Source organism: Gorilla gorilla, chromosome 7 (assembly GCF_029281585.2).
Source record: "Gorilla gorilla gorilla isolate KB3781 chromosome 7, NHGRI_mGorGor1-v2.1_pri, whole genome shotgun sequence".
NCBI classification, from domain to species: Eukaryota; Metazoa; Chordata; class Mammalia; order Primates; family Hominidae; genus Gorilla; species Gorilla gorilla.
In genome coordinates, this window is record NC_073231.2 from 136,188,385 (window position 1) to 136,211,823 (window position 23,439).

At 45.2% G+C, this 23,439-nt stretch overlaps 1 protein-coding gene across 5 annotated transcripts in view; it reads right to left on the reverse strand.

Annotated features, from left to right (window-relative positions):
• ASAP1 (ArfGAP with SH3 domain, ankyrin repeat and PH domain 1) overlaps positions 1-23,439 on the reverse strand; it is a 392,411-nt gene that overhangs the window by 348,575 nt on the left and 20,397 nt on the right. For 4 of the 5 annotated variants that reach the window (XM_019032530.4, XM_019032533.4, XM_055349231.2 and 1 more), the window contains exon 2: positions 997-1,082. In XM_019032530.4, coding sequence (XP_018888075.1) covers positions 997-1,055 — 59 coding nt within the window. In that variant the 5' untranslated portion in view covers positions 1,056-1,082. Of the gene's footprint in view, positions 1-996; positions 1,088-23,439 lie in introns of those variants that run through there. The other variant, XM_019032531.4, reaches the window with a different exon arrangement.

A 23,439-nucleotide genomic window follows, 5' to 3' on the forward strand; every position in this document is an offset into this window, starting at 1 on the left:
TTTTTTTCTGAGACGAAGTCTCATTCTTGACCCCCAGGCTGGAGTGCAACAGCAGGATCTTGGCCCACTGCAACCTCTGCTTCCGGGGTTCAAGTGATTCTCCCTCCTCAGCCTCCTGAGTAGCTGGGATTACAGGCGCCTGCCACCACGCCCGGCTAATTTTTTGTATTTTTAGTAGAGATGGGGTTCCACCACGTTGGCCAGGCTGGTCTCGAACTCCTAACCTGAGGTGATCCTCCCGCCTCGGCCTCCCAAAGTGCTGGGATTACAGGCATGAGCCACTGCGCCCAACTGAATGTAGAAATTCTTACTTGGCAGGATTGTTGGGTGGAGTAAATGAAATTTTATTTTATTGTACTTTTAATTTTTATTTTTGAGAAGGAGTCTCACTCTGTTGCCCAGGCTGGAGTGCAATGGTGCAATCTTGGCTCACTGCAACCTTCGCCTCCTGGGTTCAAGCAATTCTACTGCCTCAACCTCCCGAGTAGCTGAGATTACAATCACATGCTACCACACTCAGCTAATTTTTGTATTTTAGTAGAGACAAGGTTTCACCATGTTGGTCAGGCTGGTTTCGAGCTCCTGACCTCAAATGATCCACCCACCTCAGCCTCCCAAAGTGCTGGGATTACAGACGTGAGCCACCATGTCCAGCCTGAAATGTTTTTAAAGAACCTAAAACACAGTGGACTCCTATAGCACCTTATAGTGTTGATGCTGTCACTGTTGTTGCTACTTTTGACTTCCTATAGGCACCACCACCCAGACAAGTTTCCTTATAAATAAAGGCAATGGATAATGTGACAGAAAACATAGTAGGCAGTCTACACCTGTACAAATGCTAGAGATCTGTTCTCCAATAACAATCGTGCCCACAGTCTCTGTTAGATTCCAGTGCTTGTGTTTGATAAAATTTTGCATTTCAACTCCCAAGAAGAATCCCGCTCTATCTCCCAGGCCGGGTTTTCTGGACAGGATGGGCTAGAGATCACTCACCGATTCCATAGTGAATCTCTCGACGAAAAACTGGAGAGCCTGGAGGCTGAAGATCTCATGTCTCAGCCGTCACATCAGAAAATGACCTGGATAGGGGGCAGGACAAAAAGGGGACAAGAGTCATCCAGTGAATCTGGGCAGAAGACATTGTCTCAGACCAACATGGGGGATTTCATATGGAGGCTGCACCTTTGTCAGGAATGTTCTTGCACCACAGAGTGGCTGTCCAGAAATATGAAGGAAACTACTATTTCAGCTTCCTACAGTGGGGCTGATACCTCCATCATTGAATCTCTGTGCAAGTAAATGCTCAGGAATCCTTCCGGCATTCTATTTCTAGCTCTACGTTGGAGAGCAATTTACAAGTCATTAACTTCTCTAGACCTAGGCTCCTAAACATAAAATTAAAGTGTGCTGATGGATGCAACAGACAGACAGACAGACACCTGCAGCTGCGTGCCCACGAGAAACCAAAAGTGTTCACCCGGCAAAGGAAACCAGTTCCAGGAAGAAGGCAGATATAGAAGAATATACATATTTCAGGACAGCCCCTCTGAACCTGGGAGAGGATTTTAATTAATTCATGCATACCAAAGCTTAATTAATTGCTGAGTGCACAGAGCACAGGAAGTCTGGGATAAAAGATGTTACATAAGGGAACAGCTTCAATATTTGCAGACTAGAGGGAAACAGAGGTGGGGATATAAAAATAAATTGAGCCAAGGGACCTCCTTGGTTTTTATCCAGTGATTCCTAGCTCAGTGTGGCATCTCCATCCAGGGCGAAAAACCGAGAGACATCTCGGTTCCACCATCTCCCTCACCCCCATATCCAATCCATCCCCAATTCATGTCTACTTTACTTCCTAAAGATCTCTCCACTTATCTCTCCCCACCTCCACTGGTCCAGCTCTGGACCAAGCCTCCATCATTCTTACCTGGGCCACTGCAGCTGCCTCCTAACTGATCTCCCCTCATTACCATTTCTCCCTCTGAAATCTAGTCTTCCATGCTGAAAGCAGAATAATCTTTTGCGGGGTTTTTTTTAATCTTTTATTACAGGGAATTGTGTACAGACATAAAAACAGAGAAGTGGATCATATACCCCCTGAACCCACCAGCCAGTCTAATCACATTAACCCATAATCATACCCACCACATCCAAACCCTCATCCTTCCTGCCCGTGCATTATTATTTTGAGGAAATTTCCAGTCATCTTATCATTCAGTCATAAATATTACCGCATGGATTTCTAAGATAGTCTTTGGAAAAAAATAACACTGTAAAACCACTACCATACCTTAAAAAGATAGCAATAATTCCTTGATATCATCAAATATTCACACAATGTTCAAATTCCTAATAGTCTCATAAATGTCAAAAATGGTGTTTTTAACAAGTGTGTGTGTTTTTTTTTAAAAAACCCAGATCCAAATAAGACTGACACTTAACAATTGAGTGATATGAAGAATACAATTTTGAAAACACAAATTTGATTGTGTCATCCCTCAACTCTCCACCACTAGCTTAACATCCCTCAATAGCTTCTCAGTGCTTTAGAATAAAATCCAAATCACTGAACGTGTTCTGACCCTTGTTCACCTCTCTGACCTTATCCTGTCTACCAGGCACAATGCTGTAGCCATAAGACATTTTCTTTTTCTTTTTTCTTTTTTGTGAGACAGTTTCACTCGTCGCCCAGGCTGGAGTGCAGTGGCACAATCTTGGCTCATTGCAACCTCCGCCTCCCAGGTTCAAGTGATTCTCCTCCCTCAGCCTCCCAAGTAGCTGGGATTACAGGTGCCCGCCACCATGCCCAGCTACTTTTTTGCATTTTTAGTAGAGACAGGGTTTCGCCATGTCCAGCAGGCTGGTCTCGAACTCCTGGCCTCAGGTGATCTGCCCACCTTGGCCTCCCAAAGTGCTGGGATTACAGGTGTGAGCCTCTGCGCCCGGCCCATAGGACATTTTCTTAGATCCTGGAACATGCTGCAGTTGTTCCACCATGGGTCCTTTGCCCATGCTGTTCTCTCTGTCTGGAAGGCTTCCTCTCTCATCTTCAGTGCCTAGGTAACTCCTGTACTTCCTTAAATACTATATTCTCAGAGAAACTCTGCACCTTCAGATTAGATCATGGAATTTATCTGTTTTTAATTATGTTTCAAAGTGAAGACTGATTAATATCTGCTAATTTTCTTCAATTGTAAGCCATGTGGATACAAAGATTGTGTTTGGATTTGTTTATTGGTGTATGTTGCAGCACCAACTCTACAATGCCCGGCACAACAATATTAATAAATATTTGTTGGATAAACGATCAAACCACTTCCTTCAAACTTAGATGCCAATAGCAACTGAATCTTCCTGAGCACTGAATCACAAATTTAAATTAGATGGGGAACTGACAAGCTTATCTTAAAATGCATATGGAAATGCAATGGACTCAGGATAGCCAAAACAATCTTGAAAATGAAGAACAATGTTGGACTTCTATTTCCTGACTTTGAAACCTACAGAGCTGAAGAAATCAGGACAGTGTGGTACTGGCGTAAGGATAAGCATATGCTATCCTTCAGAATCAAAGATCATGATCTTCCTATAATATTGACCTCCAGAACCCAACTTTACTAAACAGATGCGTATGAAAAATAAGTATCTGTTACTTGCATACACAGTCAATGCCTCTCCACCCTGCTCCTCAGTTTATTATTCTTTTGCTTTCCTTGCTTCAACCAAGTGGAGCAGCTGAGTTAGTATGGTAGACTGCATGAGTCTTCCCAGTTCACTTCCAACATGACTGTGAACTACACATTTCTGCCCTTTGTCATGGGACTTTGTAGTACTTCCCACTAGAGTGAATGGTGTTTACTTCCCTGTCTCACTGGATTCTGGACTGGATCACTGACTTGCTGTAGCCAATGGAATGTGGCTAGAAGTGACAGTGTGCTGTTCCCAAGTCTATTCCTCTTGCCCTCTTATGATGCACCACAAAAGGAATATGTCTCCATAGCCACTGTCTGTTGCTGCCTTTTAGTCTGAACTCAGATCAAAGACGTGTGGAGCAGATCTCAATCAACCACGAGTCCGGCATGAACCAGCCATGCAACTAGATCAGCCAAACCGCAACCAACCCATAGATCCTTGAGCATGAAGATACATATCTGCTGTCAAACAAGCCTCTGAAATCCTGAGGTTTTTGCTACTCAGCAAAAACTGCCTAATTCACATGGGAATATTAATTTATGAACACCGAGTATCATTAAAGCCATGCACATAGACAGCACATGTATGATGACCACTGACAGCTATTCTTGCAGAATTCCCACCTCTTTGGTGCCAATTGGACCCACACAACAATCCTGCAAGGGAGACACTGGGCCAGATTTATAGATGAAAAAATCATAACTCACAAGATATGAAATAATGTGTCCAAGACAGTGTGTGGCAGAACTAAGATCCTGACCCGGGTGGTCTAAAAAACTCCAAGCCAGGCTTCCTCTACATAAATCATAAAAGGGTCTTGCAGATGCTGTCCCATGAGTCTGTGATGCACCAACCTACCTCCACTCTTGTCCCATTCCTTCAGTCGGTCTTCATGAGAGGCTGCTGGGGTCGGGGGGAAGGCCACTGGGCCTAACATCAAAAGTTCCAGTCCCAACTCCACCCCTATGGAGAGCTTCACCCTTGTCAGTGAGCCTCTTTAGCCCTCAGGTTTATGAAATGAGGCCACTAATCCCAGCCCGGCCTATGTCACTAGACCATCGTGAACCTTCAGAGAGATGGAGTGTGAAAGAGCTGTGTGAGGTGTGACACCAAAGTCAGTTCACATTCTGCTGCCTTGACTCTGAACTAATTCGAAGTAGGTTAGCAGGTACGTCTATGTCTGTACCTCACCCACGGCACTTGGAGACCCATCTGATGCTCTGAGAATGATTTTTTATTCAAACAGAGATTATTTCTTTCTAGTCAAGAAAGTAATCTAGGTTCATCAGAAAAACTATTAAGGCATAAAATTAAAATCAATTATTATCCCAATACCTGAAGATAAATACTGTTCCTATACTAAGGCGATTTCATTTCTGAGACTCTTTTCTTTCTGTTGGTTTTTTGTTGTTGTTGTTGTTAAGGGTGAAACAAAGAATACATTTCAATTACCATAATTTTCTTAGAAGCAGGGAACTACCCTGCTTCTAAGCAGGCACAGTCCCTGTGCCAGGGACTGCTCTTGCTGCCTAAAGACAGAGCAAAGAACAAAAGAAAAGAAAGTTCATGATCTTAAAGGACTAATATTCATTCATTCATTCATTATTCTTAAATTCCATAAACATGGGTCACCCACATCCAGTACTGGGCGCTGGATGATGATGATGACGATGATGATGACAGCTTCCTTGCCAGATCCTGTACTCTAACAGTATGACTTATTAAAAGTTGGCCCCTAGAACAAACACATCTGGGTTAGAATCCAGATTATGAATCTTTGATGAGTTATTTATCCTTTCATACTTTAGTTCTCTCTTTTTTCTTTCTTTTTTTTTTTTTTTGAGACAGAGTCTCGCTGTGTCACCCAGGCTGGAGTGCTGGAGTGCTGGAGTGCAGTGGCGCGATCTCTGCTCACTGCAACCTCTGTCTCCCAGGTTCAAGCGATTCTCCTGCCTCAGCCTCCCAAGTAGCTGGGATTACAGGCATGTGCCACCATGCCCAGCTAATTTTTTGTATTTTTAGTAGTGATGGGGTTTCATCATATTGACCAGGATGATCTCGAACTCCTGACCTCAGGTGATCCACCTGCCTCGGCCTCTCAAGGTGCTGGGGTTACAGGAATGAGCCACTGTGCCTGGCCTAGTTCTCTCATCTTTAAAATTGGATTTCCTGTTCTGTGGAAGCTGTACTTAGAAAATTAGGGACTTAAAGGAAAATAGACCAAACTTATTTTTATGATGCTATTCCTCTTAAGCTATCTGAAGCCCAACTTGTCTAGTCCGAGCTGAAATTCCACCTCTTCTAGGAAGCTTTCTCCAATTTTCCCAGCGCAACAATCTGTCCATTTCTGAACTCTTACAGCACAGCTAGTAACCATAAGGAAAGTACCTACCTCATGCAGTCATAGCAAGAATTAATAAGAGAACATGATTAAAGCACTAAGCAAAAAATGGTTGGCTCCCCGTAACTGATGAATGCATGGGAGCTAGTTGTGGTGGTAGTGATATTACTGCCTCGTTTAATCCCCATACCTATCCTAGAAGAAGCTGAAACTCAGACATTGAGGAACGTGTCCAAGGTTATTGCTTGGGCACCTCAGGCTCAATCCCACTAAGGGACCTTCTGAGAGACTGTGGAGAGCACATCTCAGAATTGCCCCGCCGAAGGGAAAGGAATCTGGGGCATTTACCTGCCACCTTCCATCCCTCACTGCCCAGACACAACCAGGGCATAGTCTCAGGCTGAGATGCAGGAAGCCCTCTGTGTGAATGAGCCCTGTCTGCAGTGCCTTCCGGGGAGCACTCAAAGATATGAGCAGGGGAGTGGCAGCATCTGTACATAGACACTCAATAAATATCTGTCGAAGGAGTGAGTGAACAATGTCTGTCAACCCCCACGGTCTTCTGTACAACCTCTCATTTCCCGCTGCCACCAGCGACAGAAAGATTTAAAGCACCTGCCTGCTAAAGTGAACCAGAATTCATTACCATCAAGCATCAGATTTGTTACCACCCACGTTTCTGCTTTTCCACTGAAATTCTGTTCTACGACTTACAGTTTGTCAGTCAGGACAGGAATTCCTGATGCCATGCAGGAATCGGGGACATAAATCATTTGGTACATAAACCCTTCTTTATTGCCATTCCTCAAATAGGTGTTTTTTATTCAACAGAAGTGACTCCACGAATGCTGGGATTTGTATCCTTTTATAGAGGATGTTATAAACTCTTGAGTCATCTGCAGCTGGTTACAGCTTGAACAATTTTTTCCCCATAATATCAAACCAAGCACTTTTCCTATTTACTGATGTAATTCTTTCCTGTTCTGTGGAAGCTGTACTTAGAAAATCAGGGACCTAAAGAAAATAGACCAAATATATTTTTGTGATACGATTCCTCTTAAGCGATCAGAAGCCCAACTTGTCTAGTCCCAGTTGAAATTCCACCTCTTCCAGGAAGCTCTCTCAAACTTTCCCAGCCCAGTGATCTATCCACTTGTGAACTCTTACAGCACTGCTAATAACCATAGCAACCCCTTATTGTTGTTTTATGTGTCAACTTGACTGGGCTAAAGGATGCCCAGATAGCTGGTAAAACAGCATTTCTGGTTGTGTCTGTGAGGGTGTTTCTGCAAGAGATTAGCCTTTGAATCAGGAGACTGAGTAAGGAAGAGTACCCTTCCCAACGTGAGTGGGCATCATCCAATCCATTGAAGGCATAATATTAATAGAACAGAAAGTAGCAGGAACGCTGAGTTTGCTCTCTGCTTGAGCTGGGACATGCATCTTCTTTTTTGGACACTGGCGCTCCTGGTTCTCAGAACTTCAAACATAGACTGGGATTTACACCATCAGTTCCCCTGGTTTTTAGACCTTCAGGCTAGGAATGAATTACACCACTGGCTTTCCTGGTTGTCCAGCTTCCAGATGGCAGATCAGCCTCCATAATCAATTCCACTTATTATAAGGGTGAGCCAATTCCCTATAATAAATATCCCCTTACATATATCCTATAAATTCTGTTTCTCTGAAGAACCCTTTTACATATCAGACCCCATCCTAGGCACATTCATTAAATCCTACAAGGAACTTTGCAAGGAATTGTGATTGTCTGAATTTTAGATAAGGAAACTGAGGCTCACCAAAGTTACATAACATTTCCCAAGTCATACAGCTGGTTAGTGGTGGCAGACTCAGAACTCAAACTTGAAAGAACTCGATTTCAAAGCTCAGAACTTTATCTGCTGTGCTAAGCAAGGCACTATGGATCATGACCAAACACACCCCATTTGGTATCATTTCCTGATTGTTCATAGAGGTAAGTCAAATCTCCTCTCCTGGCTGGATGGGGTGGCTCATGCTTGTAATCCCGGCACTTTGGGAGGCCAAGGCGGGTGGATTACCTGAGGTCAGGAGTTCGAGACCAGCCTGGCCAACATGGTGAAACCCCATCTCTACTAAAAATACAAAAATTAGCCAGGCATGGTGGCAGGCGCCTGTAGTCCCAGCTACTCGGGAGGCTGGGGCAGGAAAATAGCTTGAACCCAGTAGGCAGAGGTTGTAGTGAGCCAAGATTGCGCCACTGCACTCCAGCCTGGGTGACACAGTGAGACTGTGTCTCAAAAAAAAAACAAAAAACCTCCTCTCCTGTGGTGATTCTTGAATGTAAATGCTGAGACCATTTGAATTGGTCATGGGGATTTTGTACTAATCGCTAGGTCTTTCAGTTTCCATATCTGCTGGCAAGCAACAAGTCCTGCCTCCCTACCAACCCTGATCAGCCCTGATTTAGGCATCTGTAACCTCAGGCCAGGTAACTTTGGACTCCTGCTATTTTTCCTAATCCCTCTTCTCCCTGGCCAGCATGCATGTGTTTGAGATGGGCCCTTCTGATAACTCTATCTTCCCAGGATAATCCAATAGGCTACGGTTCAGAGAGATACAGAGGAGACCTTGCAGAAGCCCACCCCAAGAAGAAAGCCAAGAAGGGCTGAGGTATTCTCCCTGACAATGCCGAGGCTGCTGGACCTTAGCTTTGGCTCTGCCCCCAACCGCCCGCCTCATTTGTTGATTCAAATGATAACAATCAAAGATGGTTTGGGTCTTTCCTCTCCAAAGAAGAGGTCACTGTGAAGGACCCAAAACCCAAAAGAACAGAACCACCGTCTTGCTGGATTATACACTCATGACAATTGTGACTGCATGTCTTATAGCCTACTCTGAGTATATTGCAGGCACTGGGCCTGACAGTGAGGAGGGTGAGTTGAGTAACACAAGGTCATTGCCCATAGAGAGCTCACAGTCTGGTGGGGCAGGGACAGGTATAGAAACAGACAGGATGAATGGTTGTCAGTGATATCATCTGGGTGTGAACACAATGTCATACGACCTGCCTTCCAAACATCTCTTAAGTGCCTACTGCATGCTATTTTCCATTGGCTACAGCTTCCCACAGTGAGAATTATCTGTTGGGAAAATGCATCTATTCATCCACTAATATACTGAAAAAAAAATATTAAGCTAAATATCAAGGAAGTATTGGTTAGCAAAATAGACGTGGTCTCTGCTTAAGGAATAAGACCTTCATCAAAAAACCTCACCGACAACAAGAAAAAGGGCACGTACTGGTACCATAGGACCTACCTACTATAAGCGATTAATAAATCCTCAGCATTTTAAAAAGTTACATCCTAAGAATTTTGTGACTCTTAGAATAAGTGAATGCCAGAGAAACAGCCTCGGGACCCCCAAGAAGAGAACAATGAAATAAACTTGAGAGTTCTCAAGTTTATTCTATACTCAGAGGGAGGCTAGGCTCAGTCACTAGCCACGCAATCCACTCCTCATGCCAGCAGGAGCAGGCTCAACCCAGTCTGGGCCACCACAAATCATACGTTTTCTTCAGGGTTCCCCTGGGAAGAAGTGCAAGTGTGGAATGTGAAATCCAAGGGAGCCTAGGGTCTGTTGTGCTGCCCATTGTGTGATCATATCTTCAAGGTCATTTCAAACAATCTTGAATTCACTCTCAGCGAGTATGCTGAGCACAGAGCCATCTGGGCAGCTGCTCCCTCATGCTGCAGCCCAGGGCTGGGGGAATTTCCCAAGCACAGCAAAGAGGAGAGCCCTTGGGACAGAAAGACACATTCCAACACGGGCTCTCCCACCTAATTTCTGGCTGATCCTGAGTGATGAAAAATCACTTCTGGGAACCTGTGTCATCTTCTTTTTCTGTTTTTTGAGACAGAGTCTTGCTCTGTCGCCCAGGCTGGAGTGCAGTGACGTAATCTCCGCTCACTGCAACCTCCGTCTCCCGGGTTCAAGCAATTCTCCTGCCTCAGCCTCCCAAGTAGCTGGGATTACAGGCACCCACCACCATGTCCAGCTAATTTTCGTATTTTGAGTAGAGACGGGGTTTCGCCATGTTGGCCGGGCTGGTCTCGAACTCCTGACCTCAGGTGATCCATCCGCCTTGGGCCCCCAAATTGCTGGGATTACAGGCATGAGCCACTGAGCCCAGCCCTGTGTCTTCTTCTGAAAAATGGAGATTTCTGCAGACTATGATGATGCCCACACACAATGCCTTGACTCTCACAGGTCATTACAGGCCAGGTGCATCTTACTGCAAGCAACACCTGCCACTCTGCCCCAAGAGCTTGCTCTCAGCCACCAAGGCACAGGCTTGGAGTGCCAGGAAATGAATGCTTCTAGCTGTGGCCTTCAGACAAGGATGAGTGGAAATCAGGAAACAATATCCCAGCTCCTTGCCCCTTGGTTCTGACAACCTGAGAGGTCCCCAGAGGAATGAAACCCTAGTTCCCTGCCTGATAACATGCTATTCGTTGGCTCCTTCTCTTCTCTGTCTCCCTTCCTCATTCCTCCACCTGTGTTTCCTTGGATCACCTCCCAAAGAAACTATGCATGCTCCAATATTTTCTCAGTGCTGGCTTCTTGGGGAAACCACCCTAAGACAGGGATGATGATACTTTTAACAGAGTGTTGTTAGGAGGAAAAAAAGGAAGTTGTGTAAGTGTAGAAATGCCAGCATAAAGCAGGTGTACAATGAACAACTGCCAGTATTATGACAGCCCAAAACTAGAATGACATCTGCAGCCCAGGGGCCTGACTCAGCAGCTTCCCAGCAAGGCCAGCACCATTGGCATGTTTTATGTGGCTGGAAATCCTTTTGGTGTCCACTGACCACTGTCCCAGTGACAGAGAGAATATAACCAAGGCCTGGAAGTCACCTTCCAGGAGCAGCACCCCAGTGTCCCAGCCTCCACCCTGTCCAAAGAAAAGGGAACCAGGATGGAAAAGGGTCTGCATGGAAAGGAGTTTACTCCCTCGCAGGAAGCCCCCATTGCCCAGTGCTCACCAGGTACCACGCAGGCCCTGTATGGGTATCGGCCACATAGCCCCTTTCAATCATGCTGAGTCTTCACCCAGCCCAGAGCAGTGAGAGGTACAGCTAGGAATGTCACCCCACTTTACAGAGGAAACAACCGCCCTTACAGAATAAATAACAATTTTAATAGAATAAATAACAACAGGTCTGATAGAGTTTGGATCTGTGTCCCAGTGCAAATTTCATACTGAATTATAATCCCCAGTATTGGAGGTGGGGCCTGGTGGGAGGTAACTGGATCATGGAGGTAGATTTCTCATTAATGATTAGCACCATCCCCTTGTTGCTGTCCTTGCCATAGTGAGTGAGTGACTTTCCGTGAGATGTGTCGTTTAAAACTGTGTGGTGCCTTGCTCTCTCTCTTGCTCCTGCTTGGGCCATGTGACGTGCCTGTTCCCCCTTCACCTTCTACCATGATTTTAAGTTTTTTGAGGCCCCCCAGAAGCCGAGCAGATGCCAGCATCATGCTTCCTGTACAGCCTGCAGAGCCATGAGCCAATTAAACCTCTTTTCTTTATAAATTACCCTATCTCCGATATTTCTTTGTAACAATGCAAGAATGACCTAATACGAGTCTAGGAGAATAAATAACAATTTCTTTTCTTTTCTTTTTTTTTTTTTTTTTTGAAATGGAGTCTTGCTTTGTCACCCAGACTAGAGTGCAGTGGTGCGATCCTGGCTCACTGCAACCTCCACGTCCTGGGTTCAAGTGATTCTCCTGCCTCAGCCTCCTGAGTAGCTGGGATTACAGGCACATGCCACTACACCCGGCTAATTTTTGTATTTTTAATAGAGATGAGGTTTCACTTGTTGGCCAGGCTGGTCTCGAACTCCTGACCTTAGGTGATCCACCCACCTCGGCCTCCCAAAGTGTGAGGATTACAGGAGTGAGCCACTGTGCCCGGCCACAATTTTTAAAAATAACAAAGCTAGCATATATTGCATAGTTATTATGTGTATCTGACACTAACTACACAAGCAATAACTTCTTTAACCTTCATAACAAACCCAGGCAACAGGTATTGCTGTTTGATTTTACAGAGAAGGAAACTGAGGCAAATACAGGATGAGTATCTTGCCAGAGTTTTTACACCTAATAAATGGAACCTAGGTCTGTCTGATTACAAAGACTTATCTTTCCTTTAAATCTCACCAGCCTTTCAGAGCAGGGCCAGTCTCAGGAGAGGTGTCTGCTGCGTGTATTTCCCTTCTAGTTTTAGAACTAAAAAAAGATCTTTAACACACTAACAAGACCAGCCTCGCTCCAGCTCATTCCTAACACTTAGGAGTAGGTCCAATTAACATCAACCCCACTTGACCACACTCTTTGTAATTACCTTATTTCCTCCATTTTATGATGACCACATTTTCACATTTTAGCATTTCTGAAACAGGACGTGTCTCCTATCAATAAAATATAATGTGGCAGAACTATTTTCTCTCCCAACATTGCTATGATATCAATAATGCATCTTGAAATCAAAGACATCTCAGAATCAAAGGAAATAAAGTATATCTAAGAAATGTTCAAATCTCATCAAGATAAAGCCCAGATCAGGCCTTAGAAGACTGTAAGTTTGAAAAATGAGGAGCCTGAATCATCTCCTTCAGACCTCCCCAAAAATCCATCAAAGCATATCTGTGCCTGCATAAAGTTTCACCCCACACAGCAGCCCACTACCATCTATCTGTGGCTCTGAAATCTCATGGAATCCCTATATATCTGCATTTTTAATTTAAAAAAAGGAGATCAGTTCCTCACTTGTCAGTCCACAGATAACATCTAATGAGTGCCGATTATGTTGTAAAAATATGAAATATATATTTGACTGCATCTTCTATTTTGCCAGATTCATTCATTCATTCATTCATTCATTTATGAAACACTCCAACAGTTGCCTATGAGGAGCCCACCCAAGTGGGGCATTTTCCTCTGCTGTAAGGCAGACAGGTGAATCGATGATTGCTGGTACCTGCAAGAACAGAAGTTGCCATAAAGTAGAGAAAATAATACAGAGGACTGGATAGCGAGTGGCTTCATGGGGGACATAGTAGCAGCTTCTGGTTTTGAGGATGAACAGGAGGACACCAGACAGAAAGGTAGGAAGAGGGAATTCTGATTGGACAGAACAGTAAGTTCAAAGGCACAGTCTTAGAAAGACCTTTCATTGGACGAATGTTTGCTGACCCATCTGCCATGTCCAAGGCACAAGGACGATACTTCCAGAATTTTAAGATAATAAATGTGTGTTGTTTCAAGCCATTAAGTCTGTGCTTCCATCTAAAACCTTGTTACCACCCATACAAACAGGCAGATTTGCATTTACAAGGTTCTTGACCTGAAAGGTGCAGAGAAGCAGAAGGAAAAAGCCAGGGTTTCAGAATTAAGGGGCAAGAGTTTGAGAGTCCTGGCTCTTCCCTCTACCAGCCTTGGGCAAGCCACCTTACCTCTCTGAACCTCAGTTTTCTCATCTGTAAAACTGGCATTAATAATATTAAACTCAGGTGCTTGCTGTGAATCAGGCCTTGTGATTTCCATCCAGAAATACACACATAACTGATGCTTCTCTTGGCCAATTATTTGGCCCTCTAGCCTCAAAATATTGCAAATGTATCAGCCAAAGTACATGATCTATTTAACAATGAAATTTTTTCTTTCTTGATATACATCAGAATGTCCTATTTATGAGGGTGGGACTATTGTTTGTTCACTTCTATAACTCTTTTTTTTTTTTTGAGACAGGGTCTTCCTCTGTTGCCCAGATAGGAGTGCAGTGGCAAGATCTTGGTCCACTGCAACCTCACCTCCCGGGTTCAAGCAATTTTCCTGCCTCAGCCTCCTAAGTAGCCAGGATTATGGGCATACGCCACCACAGCCCAGCTAATTTTTGTACTTTTAGTAGAGACAGGGTTTCACCATATCGGTCAGGCTAGTCACGAACTCCTGACCTCAGGTGATCCCCCCACCTTGGCCTCCCAAAGTGCTGGGATTACAGGCGTGAGCCACCGTGCCCGGCACACTTCCATAACTCTTAAAATGCCTAGTGCACAGCAGGTGCTCAATAAATTATCTGTTGATGAATACATTAACAGAATTAGATAAAAACAAATAAGGGAAGCATCAGGAAGACTTCTATATGCATTGTCAAAATGGGAAACTGGGGATGCCTTTTAAAGTACAGGGTAATTCAGGCTGAGGCAGAAGGATAGCTTGAGGCCAGGAGTTCAAGACCAGCCTAGGCAATATAGTGAGACTTCATCTCTAAAAAAATTTAAAAACTAGTGGGGTGTGGTGGTGTACACCTATAGTCCCAGCTACTCTGGAGGCTGAAGCAGGAGGATCACTTGAGCCCTGGAGATTGAGGCTGCAATGACCTATGACTGTGCCACTGCACTCCAGTCTGGGCAACACAGCAAGACAGCAAGACCCTGTCTCTTAAAAAAACAAAACAAAACAAAACAGCCAGGTGTGGTGGCTCAAGCCTGTAATCCCAGCACTTTGGGAGGCCGAGGCTGGTGGATCACCTGAGGTCAGGAGTTCAAGACCAGCCTGGCCAACATGGTGAAACCCCATTTCTACGAAAAATACAAAAATTAGCCAGGCATGGTGGCAGGTGCCTGTAATCCCACCTACTTGGGAGGCTTAGGCAGGAGAATCGCTTGAACCCAGGAGACGGAGGTTGCAGTGAGCCAAGATCACACTCCAGCCTGGGCAACAAGAGTGAAACTCCGTCTCAAAAAAAAAAAAAAAGGCTACAGGAAAATATTCATGCGACCTAAAACTGGCCCTTCCACTGGAAGTCCTACAACAAATTACATTTCAGCCAACCCTGACAAAGTCCGGTGACCAGGGAACACCACTGTTCCAGTCCTCAAACATATTTCTGAAAATCCATATCCATTTCTTAGAAATTTTACTGCCTGTAAACTTAGAAGAATCAGCCAATTTCCACAAGACTCCTTTTCAAAATGAAGTTTCCCCAGAGTCTAGACTCTCTTTCTAATGAGGTTTTAAATATTTTCTATTTCAACAGCTGTTTGTCTCCCAGACGCAGTGGGCCACACCTGGACAGGATGCTAAGCCTGGATGCAGCTGACTCACCACAGGCCCGACGCCACTCCCCGCCCCACTAGTGTCGCCAACTCCGGAGGACAAGCCGCTGATTTCAGGGTGCCCATTAGAATGGAAGGCCCTTGAAAAATCCCCAAGCAGGCAAAAGAGCATTGTAAGCAAAGCAACCCCACACTCCGTCTCTTCCTCCTCTCCAGAGAAAACTTCAGGGAAACAAGACGCTGCAGCTAGCACAGTGCCTGGCCTAGTAAATGTTTGTTGAATGAATTAATTAATGAATGCCTAAACAAACACCCTCATGCCAAGACTTTCTGGGCACACGCGGTCATTTCCCATCAGAGTCAGTTCCCAGCTGCCGACCAGTCAACAACATCTAATCAGAGCCATGGATGTCCTGCAAGTCACTTGCTTTGCAACTATCTCCAAAATAGGTTATCCTGACCGTCATCTTCTGGGGGCTGCTGTAAACTAGATTTCTCTTAGAAATCAATCAAGGCTTCCCACCTTTCTGAACCCTATTTCCCCTGAATGACAGAGAACTACAAGGAATTAGTCTGAGGCAGAATGCATTAGTGCCCCAAAAGGAGCAGGAGATTTGGCTCAGCTACCTGCTTAGGCTGCCACCTAATGGAAAGTCCACTGGCTCCTCGGAGACTCTGATGCCACAGTGGTAAAACAGAAATCAAAATGCCCACATGCCACAACCACTGTGGGAAAGAACATCAGACTTCCCATTGTGGTATCACGGCAGCCTGAGCTGATGGGGCAACCTTCCCTCTTCTGTTATAAACACATCAAATCTTGAATGACTATGACCCAAGTGGGATAATCCATAGCCAAATGGAAGAAATAAAGGCCATAGCTCCCAGTACACACATCTGTGTACATTTGCATACACGCATATGGACACGCAGAAGTGCAACCCATGTATAACTGCATACACACATACACACATGCAAAAGTGCAACCCATGTACAACTGCACACATACACACAGAAGCGAAACCCATGTACAACTGCACACAGAAATACAACCCACGTACAACTGCACACACACAGAAAACAACCCACATACAACTGCACACACACAGAAAACAACCCACATACAACTGCACACACACAGAAAACCACCCACGTACAACTGCACACATACAGACAGACATACAACCCAAGTCCAACTGCATGCACACATACACACATACAGAAATGCAATGGACTATGTGCCGCAGCAGCAGGGCTGTTCCCTGTGGGCCCATGGAAAGGATGCTGGGCGGTTCCCAGATGCCCTTCCAGGGGCCCTTCCAAAGGACTTCATGTGCTGGGTCGGGACATTCCATTGTCAGCCCGTTTCCTCTGTGGAAGCAGTTTTCTTGGCTCGCTCTGACACAAGTGATACGGGCGGAAAGAGCAGTCCCTTCTCACGGTTCAGAGATTGTCGTGAAAAGGGGTCAGGCTGGAGGGTCCGAGTTTGCAGAACCCATACCTAGACATGCTTCATGAGACAGAAAACCCCACAAGTCCTGGCTTCAGGGGGAAAAAAAAAAAAAGGAGAGGCAAATGCATGGGCTGACAAAACTGACAAGTCCAGGAAGGATGGAAATTCAGGCCTGGCTAGATTCAAGGGCTCAGAGGATGTGGTCAGGGAGAGGTTAGTCTTCATCTGTTGGCTCTGTACTTCTGTTCAGGCGAAGGATGGCATTTTCAGGCAGGATCTCACCAAAGGGGCCACTGGCCTTCAGGCTTACATCCAGACACAATTCAGCAATCCCTGCAGGAAAGCCTCGCTGTACTGGTGGTTCTAATAAAAGTCTCAGGATTGACTCTGACTGTTCATCCATCCTTGAACTAATTTCTGTGGCCAGGGGCTGGAACACTCACTGGACTAGCCAGGTATTGCTTATGTGCCCAGATGGACACGGGGAGCGGGTCAGCTCCACAAGACCCACAGACCAAGGGAGGGGAGGAGAACTTGCCCCAGGGCCACAAGGACAGAAGAGAGAGGAGAGGAAAGGAGATGGTGTAAACCATAATTTTTATCAGAGAATAAGGTAGCAATCAACTTCAGCCTTAAATAAAACAAAGAGAATAGGAGCATAAGTCTTTCTTTAATGTTTTTTTCCAACAGCTTTCTTGACTTATAATTCACATACAATTAATCACAATTTAAAGTATACAATTCAGGCCCGGCACGGTCGCACACGCCTGTAATCCCAGCACTTTGGGAGGGCCAGGCGGGCGGATCATGAGGTCAAGAGTTTGAGACCAGCCTGACCAACATGGTGAAACCTCGTCTCTACTAAAAATACAAAAATTAGCCGGTCGTGGTGGCATGAGCCTGTAATCCCAGCTACTCAGGAGGCTGAGGCAGGAGGATCACTTGAACTCAGGAGGCGGAGGTTGCAGTGAGCCGAGACAGCGCCACTGCACTCCAGCCTGGGTGACCTCTGTCTCAAAATAAATAAATAAATAAATAAAATAAAGTATACAATTCAATGGTTTTTAGCATAATTCACAGAACTGTGCAACCATCACCTCAAAATGAAACCCCGAACCCATAAGCAGTCACTCCCCGTTCCACCCTCTACACACCCCCGGCAAAAATAACAATATATCCTCTGTTTATATAGCTTTGCCTATTTGGATAGAATCATACAATAGGTGCCAAAAAAAATAGGAGTATTTTTTTTTAATTATTCTTTCTTTTGCGGCAAAATCTACAAAAAGATCTCCTTCTCTAAACTCCTAGTTGAACTCTGCCCATGTGGCTCTGATGGAGTGAAGTCTCAATCCCTGGAATCACTGCTGTGGAAGGGGCTTCAGTTCATCCCTTCAGCGACATGGGCCACAGGAATGAGAGGCTTAGGAGACCCTCCCTAAGAGGCCTGGGAAAAGGCAGAAGCTGGAAATGGTGCTGTCCAGCAGGCCTGAGCCGAACATGGCACATCAGGCCCTGCAGCCAGGGCAGGGACCCTTCCTGGAGGCCGGGGTCCCGCACGCATTGTCTCACCCCAGCCGGTGTGTGGTGGAGCAGAAAAAAACCCAGGCTTCAGTCAAACAGATGGTCCAAGGACTCCCCAAGGACACGGCACTATGGGTTTTCTGCCCAGCATCACTCCTCATTGCTGATTTCAACTGGGATCTCCCTTCCCATGAAGGACATGTGCCCACAGTCCCAGGTGTGGGCCTCACTGGCTTAAAACCATCCCCACCGTCTGCCACTAATTACTTTAGAAGGAATATGTAACTCAGTTGGGGTCAGTAAGACATGAGGCTGGAGGTTTCTGAGAAAGCCCTTTCTCTTTTGCCCAGAAGTTTATGAAATGGTGTTTTCTCCCTTCTTTTGGATGTTATAAGAAAGATGTGAAGCTAAAAACGGCTGCAGCCGATCTCACTACCAGTCTTGGGGAGATGCCAACATAGGAAGGACGAACCCAAAGAACTATGGGAAAAGGAAGCTGCGCAGCCACTGTGCCAGTCCCCCTCCACTGGTCCTCCCTTTTCCGTCTGACTCTGCACCCCAAATTGACCTCAGGGGCTAGTGCAAGGGCTTGCTCCTCCTCTGCTACAGGGTGGTTTTAGCAACAGGGAGCCCCAGCAGAAGACAGGAGGGAGGGAGAGGGAGGCTGAGGCATCCGATCTCTTCCCTGGGGCTCCCTCTCTAGGGGTCACTGTGAAATGGCTGCTGGCCTCAATCCAAGTTTCAGCTCTGGCCAGGGCTCCTTCGCACAGCCCTCGCTGTCTCCGGTTTCCAATAACTCCTCCTCCTTGCTCCTCAAAACTAGGCACACACAGGAGCCTTGGGGCTTTGCTATCCCTGGAGCTTCCCTATACCTGCCTGCACCACCTTCTTCTTCTTTTTTTTTTTTTTTAATACAGATGGGGGTCTTGCTATGTTTACCAGGCTGGTCTCGAACTCCTGGTCTCAAGCATTCCTCCCATCTCTGCTCCGCAAAGTGCTGAGATTACAGGTGTGAGCCACCGCACCCAGCCAACCTGCTTACACCTACTTAAAGATCCCTTTATGTGACCAAAAAGCAGGTGAGAAGATGCTTAAAGGTATTAGTCATTACGGAAATGCAAATCAAAACCACAGTAAGATAAAACCTCACACCCACTAGGTTGGCCATAATGAAATACACACACACACACACACACACACACACACACAATAGCAATAGCAAGTCTTGGCGAGGATGTAGAGAAACTGGAACCCTCATACATTGCTGGTGGGAGTGCAAAATGGTTCAGCTGCTTTGGAAAAGTTAAAACATGGGTTATCAGATGACCCAGCACCTCCACTCCTGGCCATATACCTAGAAGAAGTGAAAATGTACATTCAAATAAATACTTGTAAATGAATGTTCATAGCAGCACTATTCACGATGGCCAGGAGGTGGAAACAACCCAAAATCCATCAGCCAAGGAATGGAATGGATAAACCAAGTGTGGTACAGCCATACAATGCAATTATTCAGCCATAAATATAAATGAAGTACTGAGGCCAGATGTGGTGGCTCACACCTGTAATCCCAGCACTGTGGGAGGCCGAGGCAGATGGATCACCTGAGGTCAGGAGTTCGAGACTAGCCTGGCCAACATGGAGAAACCCCATCTCTACTAAAAATACAAAAATTAGCCAGGCGTAGTGGTGCACACCTGTAATCCCACTACTTGGGAGGCTGAGGCAGGAGAATCACTTGAACTCGGGAGGCAGAGGTTGCAGTGAGCCAAGATCACGCCACTGCACTCCAGCCTGGGCAAAAAGAGCAAAACTCCAACTCAAAAAAAAAAAAAAAAAAAGTTACTTCATTCATTCCTCTTAACACAAAATTATGAGTCTTCCCTCACTGGCAATAATAATACCTACTTGGTAGAATGGGTATCGGGCTCAAATGAGGAACATACAGTGTAGCCACTAAGCAGGCAGGCTCTGTCACCAGCTTGTTGGACCCGAATCTCAGCTCCATCCCTTACTAGCTGTGTGACCTTGGGCAAATTACTTCAAGCTTGCTTGTCCTCTGCCTCTCTCCTCCCCTCCCACCAGCAACAGTCTTAGTGTTCTGCATACACTGGGTGCATAACAACAACAACAAAAAATCACAGTGTCTAGAATTGGGAGGGACTTTGGATCTCTCCAGACTAGGGGTTGGCAAATTATAGCCCTAGTCACAAATATCCCTTTATCAGGAGTTTTGCTTCTCCAAGCCAAACATTCCCCATCCCTTCAACCAAGCCTCAGAGGACAAGATGTTGAGCCCCATTCACCATCTGTGGCAGCACTGCTAGTTCACCAAAACTCTGTTTTCTCTTCCCCCTGGGTGCATGGCTAGACTACATTTCCCAGACTCCCTTGCAGCTGGGTGTGACCATGTGTCAGACTTCTAGCTAAGGAATGAGATAGAAATGTTGCATGCCATTCTTCAGGCCAAGGTTTTTAAGAAGTGGGTGTGCTTTCTCCAGGCTCCTTCCCTCTTCTGCCAGTGGAAGCTGACAGCAACAAAGCTCCAGGGGGCAGCAGGGCCACAGAATGTAGCAGAGGCCTAGGTCTATGAGCCACCACATGGATGAGAGACTCCCATCGAACTAGAAATACACATTTTGGGCTTTTACATGAAGAAGGAAAAACATTTCTTGTGTTTGAGCCAATAAACATCGTGGGGACTATTTGTTATTGCAGCTATTATCACTATATTACTAACTAATATACCATCCCAGTCTCCTTAATATGTGTCTACTGAATTGAATTACAGAAGGTTTCATTAATTCATCCAAAAAAGGCTTCACCTGAATACCTACTATGTGAGAAATCCTGTGAGTTCGAAATAAACATAATGTAAGAATATCTTCTCTCAGAAAGCCACAAAGTAGTGGGGGAGACAGAGGTATGAACAAAACAGACAGTGAAATGTACAAGGTAGAGGGGGTGGGCACAAACAAGAAGGTGGTCAATTCTACCCAGAATCAGGCTTGTCAGGAACGGCCTCCTGGAAGAGGGGAATACTCCAGCTCAGGATAAGGAGCTCATCATGTAGACAAACCTTACAGGCCTTCAGAGACCAACCCGAGCCACAGTGTGGAGGCCTGAGGGGGATGGGCACATCTTCAACAACAGCTGCAGGTGGAGGAAGGGGAGGAAAGGGAAGAAGGGGGCGTGGAGATGAAGCCGATGAGGACTCTGGAGCCAGACAGACCATCACAGGCACCTGGTGAGGGTCCAGGAGCATATAAACTGTGACTACAGAGAAACACTGATTTAACCTAATCTAGCCCTTTCCAGATGAGGCCTGACTTTCTAATTCCTTGATAGAAAAGTAAATTCCCAGGCTCGGATCACCCACGCTTCCTGGCTCCTGCTCCCTGGGCTGTGCTTGTCTCTTACACAGTGTACTTTCCTGCCTTCTCCCTTGCCTCGGGCTTCTCTGCAGTTTCTCCTAAGCTGTCTCTGTCAAGATTCCATTGTCCTTAGAAATCTAATAATCTAAACCCTTCCTTCCCTGTGTTCCCAAAACTCTCTCCCATGGATCAGCCTCTTGGAGGGGATTCACACTCCTTGAAGTAGGCCTGGAGATTAACAATCATCTTGACAAATCTTGGTTCATTTCCCATAAAGGGGACAGGAGCCAGGGAAGAGCAAGAGGCTTGGTCCTGGGTTCATAGCAAGTTCTGGGTTCAAATCTCCACTGTCATTTGTGAATTCTGGGACTTGGAGCAAGCCAGTAAGCAGGCTGAAGCCTCAGTTTCCTCCACTGCTGCCTTCTATTACTCTTAACATGGAATGATAAATCCGGAAACAACCTCATATATCCATCTGCTTCACCTCCAACACTTTAAAGAATAGGAAATTGAGGCCCTCAGAGGTTAAGCAGCCTGAGGTCACAGTTGACGGCAAAGTCAGGTCTAGAATCCAAGTCTATGTATAAGCACAGTACCAAGTAATAGAACTAAATTGCGCCAATTGGTTTCGGTCAGTTTACAACAACTATTACAATCCATATTTATACTTTTTTTTTTTTTTTTTTGAGACAGAGTCTCGCTCTGTCACCCAGGCTGGAGTGCAGTGGGTCAATCTCGGCTCACTGCCACCTCCAGCTCCCAGGTTCAAGCGATTCTTCTGCATCAGCCACCTGCGTAGCTGGGAAATATGTTCAACTTTAGCATTAAATTTAAAAATGCAAATAAAGAACATTTATCTTTAGTCCATCAGTTATGCAAAAATTAACATAATTGATAATGCCTGGGGCAGGCAAGAAATGTATACTTGCAAAATTGCTCATAGAAATACAGATTGGTAAACCTTTCTGGAGGGTGGCTTGGTAATATGCACAACACTTGAAAATGTGCCTACCCTTTGTCCCTGAAATTCCACCTCTGGGAATTTGTCAAAAGTAAGTATTTGGACAAGTATGTACATGCAAAAACTAGAAACAACCTAAATGTCCATTAAAAAAGAACCAGTCAAATAAATTATGATCTATCCATGGCCAGCAAAAATGATCAGGTAAATCTATATTTATTCAACATGGAAGGAGAGTCCCTATATATTAAATGAAGGAATAAGTTGGAAAGAATGTGTAAGATGTCACTGTTCGCAAAAACTATGTGTCTGTGAGTATATCAGCATAGACAGACAAAAGTGGTTATCTCTCATTGGCTGGATAATTATGGATGATCATTATTTGCCTCTTTATCTTTTCTTGTTCTTTCTGAATTTTCTGTTATGAGCATTTACTATGTTTACATTTGGAGGAAAAAAAGGAATTGTGCAGAAAGTAGTTTAAAGGTTATCTAGGGCTGGGGGAGGAGAATTGGGAAAATGGGGGGTGACTGCTAATGAGTATGGATGGAGTTTTTTTGAAGGGCGGTGATGAAAATGTTCTAAAATTGACTGCAGCGATGGCTGCACAACTCTGTGAATATATTAAAAACCACTGAATTCTGCAATTTAAATGGTGATTTGCATGGCATGTGAATTATATGTCAATAAAGCTATTACAAAAATATAATTTAAAATGGATAACAAAAGAAACTATAAAAGGCCTTGAGGTTAAAAAAAAATCAATAAATGTGAGCTGAGCTTGAAAATGGGAGAGTTGCAAAATGTCCTCACATGAGACTGCGGCTGCCCATTCTCTGGTCTATACAGGCAAACTCAGTCAACCAGAATTTCTGGAAAACACTGTCCCAGATCTCCCAGCCCAGGAGGACTCTGGCCCACCCCCAGCCTATTGGTCTGGCGGCCAAGACCCCACTCTCCTGATGCAATTATCCA